Here is a 10713-nt window from a genome sequence, read left to right on the forward strand (position 1 = left end):
GAATGTAAGAAGAAGCTTTCTATCTGTCGCAAGACAAAACAGACTTGTACTTATATGGGTTCCGGGACACTCCGGTGTTTAAGGAAACGAAATTGCCGATGAATTGGCCAACCGTGGATCAGCGGTGCCCCCACAAGAACCAGAGCTAATATTTGGAATCAGTTCCGTAAGAATCATGAATTGGATCAGCGATTATGTAGGCAATCTACATAAAGAGCGATGGTCCGATCTAGAACGCTGCGAAACTGTAAAGTGTTTTGTGACAAGTCCGAACAGAAAAGAGTCAAACTTTCTACTAAAACTTAGAAGGAAAGACGTGCAGTTGATGGTCGGTATTATTACAGGACACAACCCAAGGGATCAGCATATGGGCACCATTGGAATCATTGAGGACCCAACGTGCCTGCCATGCTCGGAGGAGACGGATAGCACTGAGCATTTTCTCTGTAAGTGTCGTGCCTTTGCTAGAGCACGGCTACGAGTTTTGGGTTCCGATGTCATGAGAATGAGTAATATTCGTTCTCTAAAACTGGAGGATATTTACAGATTTGCCAAAGAATCTGGAAAATTCTCACAGGACTAACTACCTCTATCTCTGTCTCTATTCTTTCCTATCTCTTTCTCTGATACTTTTCTCCTTCCCTCCTTGACTATCTACCTCCTTTCCAGAGCTTTAAATACAATGGGCTTTTTAGCCTGAGTGTTTTAGGAGCCACCAAATCTCCTGGTGCTCCTTGGCTCGACCTTTTCAAATTTCAATTTCAATTTCGTATCAGGCAAGCAGTCAATTTTTTGGTACAAAGAGTAAATAAATTACATTCAATATTGAAATAAAATTTCTTATAATCTTTACTTACTTTTCACCCTCCATTTCGAACATGCAGAAGAGTTTTTTGTACTGCATTTGTTTAACTGGTGATGAGTAGCATAAAGTCAACATCTTGTTGATCGAGTGCGTGATGTTGCAGGAATTTCCGTGTTTCTCTCCACCCTGGTTGAGAACGGAATGTTTTTTCATGGCAAGTAATACAGCCTCACTGCCGCCGTTACAAACAAATCCATAGTTTCCGAAACGCAGTTGCTGCCATGATCTACAGAACGCAAAGGTGTGACTAACATCAAACCGTTACTCTCAGAAAATTTGGAGGAGCCAACTGATTTGCTATGACAATAGTTTGTTCAGACAGGGGTTGGAAAAAACCTAGCAACCATCGCTTATGTTACATGAACGAGTGATTGGAAGAGTGTAGGCATATGAAGACAAAATCCCGCTGACAAAACCACCTTGACGTAATATGCAAAATGACTTTCACAATTTTACTTCGAATAACCAAATCTTGTTGTCTATCAGCCCTAGCCGATGTCATATGCCAAAAGTGATTGTTAACAAAAGTGATAGCAAAAACTGAAAATAAAACCTTGAATTTAATTTTTTCTATACTTTGTTTAAGATGACAACACAAAAATGCATACTTAACTATATTTAGTGTACTTTAAGTTTCCGAAAATCGAGCCACTAAAGACTACAGCGAGTAACGTAAAAAAAATGTATACGAAAACTTTGCTAGATTTCATTAAATAGCGTAATCCCCGTCGTGAGCTGAAATTTGTTTGAATTTTATTCGAAAATAAATACGGAACAGTTAAAACCAAAACCAAAACCAACGTAGAAGAAACATTTAAAGAAACACATTTTTACTTGTGAGTATTTCTGAGTTTTTTTATTAAAATTTGTACACAAATAAAAAAAATTTCTTTACATTCATATATTTACTACTGTTCAGCCTTCTTGCATACTTAAATCTAGTTTAAAATTCGCCCTGGTCAATTACACTTAGCCGCGGAAGCCACCACCGAAGGAAGACGACGCCGAAGCTGAAGCGGACGCTGACGAAGAACCACCGCCTAGACCGCCACCAGCAGACGAACTGGCGCTCGACGAAGCTGAGGATGAAGCACTTCCACCACCACCACCACCACGATTACCGTAACCGCCTGGACCGAAGCCACCAGGGGCAAAACCTCCACCATAGCCTCCGCCTCTAAAAGGTCGGCCGAAACCGGGTGGTGGAGGACCGAAACCAGGTGGCGGAGGAGGACCGAAACCAGGTGGAGGAGGAGGTCCAAAACCAGGTGGACCGAAGCCAGGTCCTCCACCATAGAAGCCTGGTGGGCCAAAGCCGAATTGTGGCAGCGCCGAAACAGCTGCAATCAACAACGCCAAAGTAAATAAAACTTTCATGATGTTAAACTCTCGTTTAGCAGTTAATACTAAGATGTTTATGGGTTTGAGTTGAGAACCGCGATGGTACGTGCGTCAATGTCTATACAGTTTATGCGAATGTCTAGTCGCAAATTCGTGAAAATTATTTATACTCCAGCCTGGCGCCTCTGACCAACAGCGATTTGGTTTACTTTTCGTGCAGGTAGTAAATGTCAGTTCTGCCTTCGCATAATGCTTTGACGAACATGCTAAGTATGTATGTATGAAATTATGTATGCAGATATGAGCCAGAAACTGACACACTCACTCGTTTGCATGCTCGTGTACCGCTGTGTATTCGGTAAGAGGAAATAGTCGCTGACTGACGATCTTCAACGAAGTACCTGATATATAACAAAGAGTAGCAGAGAAAACAATAACAATTTACATGCTACTCTCAAACTGTCAATTGATTTGGAAATGAAAACATTCGTGAAGAATCGATTGGCAAACGATCTTCACACACACATACATACATAAAGAGACAGCAATCGTAGGTAGCTGAACGGTTTTCTAATCTCAATGTTGCTAGTGATTCCCAAAAAAATATTTACACATACCTAGAAAAATAAATAAAGAGAAACCAATTCATTATCGCCTTATTTTCGTAGTACACCTTAAGCTGCGTCGGCGCGGGTGATTAACCGTTAACATTTATCTTAACACATAACTATGTACATACATACCTACTCAGCAAGAATAATAGAAACAAGATTGCGCCCATCAGAGCGTACGTGACGTCACGTTTGCTGAGTTGTGCAGTATTGCCAACCATTTGCTCTTCACAATAAATTTAGTGCTTTTTTATACCGAAAATGCGACAATTTTTAAGTTTGGTGTTTCTTTCTTTTTGTTTTTAATTTAAGGCTAGCGAAACTTTAGGTTACAAAAAACTGTATTATTATACAAAAGAAGTTTAAAAAAGGCCACTCTGAGAAGATTTTAGTGCTAATGAAAATTTTTTTACTCCTATAAAATTTGATAATTTGAAAGTGCAAATTTAATTTTTGGCTCCATTTAAGGCTATGCAAAAATATTAAATGGCCCTCTCTCAACTCTTCTTAAGATTGAAAACCTTTTTACACATTTTAAAAGGTGTTTGAATTTATTGAATGCGAATTAAAACCATAGAGGTGTAATCGTTTCTTCCGGTCATCAATCCTTAGTGAGACATAGAGAATCAAGAGGTGTATTCATAGTAAAAATAAACAACAAAATACCAGAAAATACTAAAGAAACCATACTGACATTTTTACAAAAAGAGTACCTTATCTAGTCCCATAACTTCAAATATAGCAAAAAAGTCGTTGCCTTAACAAAAGAGTCTCGCTTAAAAAAAACCTCATAAATTAAATTGTACATAAGCATGACACATTTATTTAAAAAAACGCACATTTTAAAGACAATTTGTCACGCATACAAAGTTCTTTAAGTGATTCAATAAAAATTTGTTGGGTTAATATATTTTCTTTGAATGGGCATTTAGTGCGTTTTTATACCCAAAGCTAGGCAACACTGAAGTAGCGAAAGAGAGATTTGACTGCCGAAAGCAGAAGAACACCAACAACACCTGCACTCGCAGGCAATGCCACCAGAATTTAAAAAAATGTAAAGCTAAATAAAACTGAGTGAATTATTTAAATAATTATTTTACAAAATTATAAACATGACATTTTAATTAGAACAACTAGAAAAATGTCATGAAGAAAGAACTAAAACTCCGAGACACAAAATAATAAAAATAACAAAAAAAAAAAATGCTAAATCAAGTTACGAAAATGGTAATCTGGCCATACTGGAGCTAAAATCACGTAACTAGTTGTCAAATTCGCTGAGCGCAAAGTAACGGGACCACGATGGGCGCCATCTCATTATTCTTTGCATCATGCCTACTCAGAAGCTGCTTGCAAGGTAATCCTCTATAATTCGTCGTCACGTTTTGCTTTTACAGTGTCGGAGAAAACACATTCAACTAAGTACCAACATAGATTTATTACCATATAATTTCGAAAAATTAGCAAATTAAATTAAATTAAGACTAAGTTCAATAATTATTTTTCATAACCGAATACGATTTGAATTATTATGAAGCGTTTTTTTACAAATTTTGAAACAGACAGAATGCCAAAATTGCACTACTAAACGTCTTAGCATTCTTAGTAAGATTTTACTTGATGAAGCTCCAGGTGAGTGAGTAAAAGACGAATATAAATCTCTTAATATTTCCTTAAAAATGTCGTAAAAACGTGGTTATTTAGGGGTAAAAATGAATTTCAACAGAAAAAAATAATTAATATAAATATTAATCACTACATATTAGAATTTAGCAAAAAGTTGTCGAAAAAACAGTATGTTTCATATTAACCAAGTTCAGGGCAGATGGAGCCGTGGAGTCTCATTTTCCTCGACAAACGTTCTAAAGCTACACGTTAAAGGCCACAGAATTCAATAGCAGAATTCAATTCATTAGTTCAATAATTTTCTAATTATTTTGTTTAATTTTTTTTTCTATTTTATTTAAATTTTATTTTCTACTTTATTTAAATTTTTTTATTTTATTAAATTTTTTTTTCTATTTTGTTTGATTTTTTTTTATATTTTATTTTAATTTTATTTTTCTAAAGGGTGGTTAAATTTCAAGGGCCGATGTTGAATATGAACCACACCTAAACGTCAAGTTTTTTCTGCTTTTAGTTTGCCATTTTTCAATTTCAGACTAACTCATTTTGAACCATGGAAAGATACACAATCGAGCAACGCGTTAAAGTTATCCAGGCTTATTATGAAAACGGGCGTTCAAATCAGAATGGATATCGCGCACTTTCGAAGAAAATCATCCTCAGTGATGAGGCACATTTTCACCTCAGTGGATTCGTCAATAAGCAGAATTGCCGCATTTGGGCGCATGATAATCCAAGAGTGATTGCCGAAAAACCAATGCACCCACAGAGAGTGACTGTTTGGTGCGGTTTATGGGCCGGCGGCATCATTGGGGCGTATTTTTTCCAAAATGAGGCCGGTCAGGCATTTACTGTGAATAGTGTTCGCTATCGTGAGATGATAACGAACTTTTTATGGCCCGAATTGGAAGATATGGATGTGGACGATATGTTGTTTCAACAGGACGGTGCCACTTGTCACACAGCTAACGAAATAATGGCTCTTTTACGCGAAAAATTTGATGGCTGAATAATCTCACGTCGCGGTGAAACTTTTTCTTTGTTACTTGCTACTATTTTGTCTGAACGGTGATCGGCACAATGATGTGGAACAGCCCTTAAAGTACCGTCCCGTCGGAAACTGAACAACAACTTCGTATCAGGCATCACGGATGCCATGAGTACAACCTCTGGTGAAGCCCTAAATGCTATGCTTGATTTTCTCCCCCTGGAACTTAAGATACAGCAGCAATAAAAGCAATGTGTAGACTCTATAAATATGGTTTCTGGCACGAAGACGGAACTTCGGTACACAGAGAAATCTTTGAGTTGCTATCTGAGCAGTCCACTGCTTTTGGCAACTAAAGACGACCTGATAACCTGAAATTTGATGTCAGATTTCCATTGCATGAGCAATGGAGCAATCCAGAATGAATGCAGGGAGGTTTAACGGTTATTTTCTTTAACGATGTGTCCAAGAATCAAATAGGGTCCGGAGCCGGCTGATACTTAAACCATAGTCATAAGTATCACTATGCGGTGGGCGAAATGACAACTGTTTTCCAAACGGAAGTTTTTGCCATCCTGAAAGTAGCCGAATAGATAGTCGAGAGGAGATGGAGGGGGAAACTGATTGGAGATCGCAGTAACAGTCAGGCTGCACTGAAGGTCCTGGAGAACGCGAAGCAAACCTCAAAGATTGTTCAAGAATGTAAGAAGAAGCTTTCTATCTGTCGCAAGACAAAACAGGCTTGTACTTATAAGGGTTCCGGGACACTCCGGATTTCAAGAAAATGAAATTGCCGACGAATTGGCCAACCGTGGATCAGCGGTTCCCCCACAATGGCCAGAGCCAATAATCGGAATCAGTTCTACAGGAATCATGAATTGGATCCGCGATTATGTAGGCAATCTACATAAAGAGCGATGGTCCGATCTAGAACGCTGCGGAACTGTAAAGTGTTTTGTGACAAGTCCGAACAGAAAACTGTCAAACTTTCTACTAAAACTTAGAAGGAGAGACGTTCGGTTGATGGTCGGTATCATTACAGGACACAACTCATGGGGTCAGCATATGGGCACCATTGGAATCATTGAGGACCCAACGTGCCTACCATGCTTGGAGGAGGCGGATAGCACTGAGCATTTTCTCTGTAAGTGTCCTGCCTTTGCTAGAGCACGGCTACGAGTTTTGGGTTCCGATGTCATGAGAATGAGTAATATTCGTTCTCTAAAACTGGAGGATATTTACAGATTTGCCAAAGAATCTGGAAAATTCTCACAGGACTAACTACCTCTATCTCTGTCTCTACTCTTTCCTATCTCTTTCTCTGATACTTTTCTCCTTCCCTCCTTGACTATCTACCTCCTTTCCAGAGCTTTAAATACAATGGGCTTTTTAGCGTGAGTGTTTTAGAAGCCACCAAATCTCCTGGTGCTCCTTGGCTCGACCTTTTCAAATTTCAATTTCAATTTCGTATCAGGCAAGCAGTCAATTTTTTGGTACAAAGAGTAAATAAATTACATTCAATATTGAAATAAAATTTCTTATAATCTTTACTTACTTTTCACCCTCCATTTCGAACATGCAGAAGAGTTTTTTGTACTGCATTTGTTTAACTGGTGATGAGTAGCATAAAGTCAACATCTTGTTGATCGAGTGCGTGATGTTGCAGGAATTTCCGTGTTTCTCTCCACCCTGGTTGAGAACGGAATGTTTTTTCATGGCAAGTAATACAGCCTCACTGCCGCCGTTACACACAAATCCATAGTTTCCGAAACGCAGTTGCTGCCATGATGTACAGAATGCAAAGGTGTGACTAATATCAAACCGTTACTCAATCTCAGAAAATTTGAAGGAGTCAGCTGATTTGCTATGACAGTAGTTTGTTCAGACAGGGGTTGGAAAAAACCTAGCAACCATCGCTTATGTTACATGAACGAGTGATTGGAAGAGTGTAGGCATATGAAGACAAAATCCCGCTGACAAAACCACCTTGTCGTAATATGCAAAATGACTTTCACAATTTTACTTCGAATAACCAAATCTTGTTGTCTATCAGCCTTAGCCGATGTCATATGCCAAAAGTGATTGTTAACAAAAGTGATAGCACAAACTGAAAATAAAACCTTGAATTTAATTTTTTCTATACTCTGTTTAAGATGACAACACAAAAATGCATACTTACATACATATATAGTTGACTTAAAGTTTCCGAAAATCGAACCACAAAAAACTGTATACTCGTACAAAAACTTTGCTTAGATTTCATTAAATAGCGTAAATGATGGGATTGTCGTCGTGAGCTGAAATTTGTTTGAATTTTATTCGAAAATAAATACGGAACAGTTAAAACCAAAACCAAAACCAACGTAGAAGAAACATTTAAAGAAACACATTTTTACTTGTGAGTATTTCTGAGTTTTTTTATTAAAATTTGTACACAAATAAAAAAAATTTCTTTACATTCATATATTTACTACTGTTCAGCCTTCTTGCATACTTAAATCTAGTTTAAAATTCGCCCTGGTCAATTACACTTAGCCGCGGAAGCCACCACCGAAGGAAGACGACGCCGAAGCTGAAGCGGACGCTGACGAAGAACCACCGCCTAGACCGCCACCAGCAGACGAACTGGCGCTCGACGAAGCTGAGGATGAAGCACTTCCACCACCACCACCACCACGATTACCGTAACCGCCTGGACCGAAGCCACCAGGGGCAAAACCTCCACCATAGCCTCAGCCTATAAAAGGCCCGCCGAAACCGGGTGGTGGAGGACCGAAACCAGGTGGAGGAGGAGGACCGAAACCAGGTGGAGGAGGAGGTCCAAAACCAGGTGGACCGAAGCCAGGTCCTCCACCATAGAAGCCTGGTGGGCCAAAGCCGAATTGTGGCAGCGCCGAAACAGCTGCAATCAACAACGCCAAAGTAATTAAAACTTTCATGACGTTAAACTCTCGTTTAGCAGTTAATACTAAGATGTTTATGAGTTTGAGTTGAGAACCGCGATGGTACGTGCGTCAAAGTCTATACAGTTTATGCGAATGTCTAGTCTCAAATTCGTGAAAATTATTTATACTCCAGCCTGGCGCCTCTGACCAACAGCGATTTGGTTTACTTTTTGTGCAGGTAGTAAATGTCAGTTCTGCCTTCGCATAATGCTTTGACGAACATGCTAAGTATGTATGTATGAAATTATGTATGCAGATATGAGCCAGAAACTAACACACTCACTCGTTTGCATGCTCGTGCACCGCTGTGTATTCGGTAAGAGGAAATAGTCGCTGACCGACGATCTTCAACGAAGTACCTGATATATAACAAAGAGTAGCAGAGAAAACAATAACAATTTGCATGCTACTCTCAAACTGTCAATTAATCTGGAAATGAAAACATTCGTGAAGAATCGATTGGCAAACGATCTTCACACACACATACATATGTACATAAATCGTGTGAGACAGCAATCGTAGGTAGCCGAAAGGTTTTCTAATCTCAATGTTGCTAGTGATTCCCAAAAAAATATTTACACATAGAAAAATAAATAAAGAGAAACCAATTCATTATCGCCTTATTTTCGTAGTACACCTTAAGCTGCGTCGGCGCGGGTGATTAACCGTTAACATTTATCTTAACACATAACTATGTACATACATACATACCTACTCAGAAGCTGCTTGCAAGGTAATCCTCTATAATTCGTCGTCACGTTTTGCTTTTACAGTGTCGGAGAAAACACATTCAACTAAGTACCAACATAGATTTATTACCATATAATTTCGAAAAGTTAGCAAATTAAATTAAATTAAGACTAAGTTCAATAATTATTTTTCATAACCGAATAGGGGAAGTGGGGGATACTTGATAACGAGGGATACTTGATCAAATTGCAGTTTTCACTAACCTATATTATTTAAAGCCAATTCTTACATTTAGAATAGTTTAATAAGATATTGCAAACCTGCAAAATTTTCGCGCCTAAAATCCGTTCATATGTCAACTCGATACGACGATCAGCAGTTTTCGGCTTTGCCACGATAAAAATTCGGTTCTACGATTTTTTTTCCTGATTTGAATAGTATTGTATTCTTTGATTTTCTGTAATTTCCTTTTAAGTTTGTTGGTTTTTGTGCATCTCTTGAACATGTTGTAGTTGTTTTATAGTTCAAGGTAAGTGATTCTTTTTTAGGTTAAGGTACCACCTGTTTTAAGGGATACTTGATCATTGCTTTAAAGGGATACTTGATCATATGATCGAGTATCCCTTGATATTCTTAATACTAAATATCTCTAAAGTTCTGCAAAGAGAATGGGATTATATTATTAACACTGCCACCCCACTGTGGCCATAAGCTACAGCCTCTTGATGTTGGAGTCTTTGGGCCTTTCAAAAATGCATATGACCGGGATGTTAATGAATGGATGTCAAAAAGCCCGGGAAGAGTTATAACAATATATGATGTCTCATATATCTCTCTTGCATTTACTGCAACAAATATTTTAAATATATTAGTTTTAAAAAAACAGGTATACAACCTGTTGATCGATTAATATTCACTGATGATGACTTTCTCTGTGCATATGTTACAGACCGCCCTCAGCATGAGCTTTCTCAAGTCACAACCATAGAAAATTGCACAGAAAAAGACAATAATAAACAAAAAAATAGTCCATTATTGCTTGAGCATCAAAGTGAATCAGACCAGGCGCAGTGTGAAGAAGCAAGGCCACCCGACTTGCTTGATATCCATTCCCAATTTGCACAAAATGAGGAAGCAGTAACAAGTTGTACTTCACTCCCGGGGCCTTCTAACTTCTCTGATTGCTGTGATCAAGTAATTCAGGATGAAAAACCAGGACCCAGTTCTGCTTCACATCAAAGGGAAGAATCAAGCTTCCTTGTTAGTCCTACTGAAGTTATACCCGTTCCAAAAGCTAATCCAAGAAGCGCAGTTAATAGAAAAGGGAGGAAAATGTTAAAATCTGTCAAACAAGACTTAGAAACAGAGCTAAAATTAAGAGAGGAAAAGAAGAAACAAAAGGCAGACAAGACTAACAAAAAAAAACTCTTAAAGACAAGAAACCTAAGGAGAGGGTAAAGAAAAGAGTGTTTTCATCTTCTTATAGTGAAGGGGAACTTTCGTTTAGAGATTCTGAAGATTCTTTAAATAAATTTTAAGAAGAATTTGAGAAGTTAAAGGCAGTGAATTCAGACAATTTAAAAAAGGGGAAATTCATTGTTGTGCGCTTTAAAGGAGGCAAGAGAATGTTCTTCAATATATCGGTAC

The 10713-nt window shown here is 38.2% G+C and overlaps 1 protein-coding gene across 1 annotated transcript; it reads right to left on the bottom strand.

Moving 5' to 3' along the window:
• Window positions 1-1710: 1710 nt before the first annotated feature.
• On the bottom strand, window positions 1711-8448 carry LOC129248926 (spidroin-2-like). The gene is made up of 3 exons (XM_054888539.1): window positions 8184-8448; window positions 7980-8123; window positions 1711-2271 (listed from the first exon to the last, which is right to left on the bottom strand). Exons 1-3 carry the CDS (start codon window positions 8368-8370, stop codon window positions 1835-1837), a joined length of 768 nt encoding a protein of 255 aa, XP_054744514.1. The 5' UTR covers window positions 8371-8448; the 3' UTR covers window positions 1711-1834.
• Window positions 8449-10713: the final 2265 nt, after the last annotated feature.

The sequence above is a fragment of the Anastrepha obliqua genome, chromosome 5 (genome assembly GCF_027943255.1).
Source record: "Anastrepha obliqua isolate idAnaObli1 chromosome 5, idAnaObli1_1.0, whole genome shotgun sequence".
Classification (NCBI taxonomy): Eukaryota; Metazoa; Arthropoda; class Insecta; order Diptera; family Tephritidae; genus Anastrepha; species Anastrepha obliqua.

Excerpts from the sequence above, each read along its gene's own strand:
- LOC129248926 (XM_054888539.1), bottom strand. The coding sequence starts at position 8,370 with ATGAAAGTTTTAATTACTTTGGCGTTGTTGATTGCAGCTGTTTCGGCG. Across the intron at positions 8,124-8,183 it reads TCCTCCACCACCCGGTTTCG|GCGGTTACGGTAATCGTGGT; the intron begins GCGGGCCTTTTA and ends GCTTCGGTCCAG. Across the intron at positions 2,272-7,979 it reads GGCGTCGTCTTCCTTCGGTG|TATTAACTGCTAAACGAGAG; the intron begins GTGGCTTCCGCG and ends TAAACATCTTAG.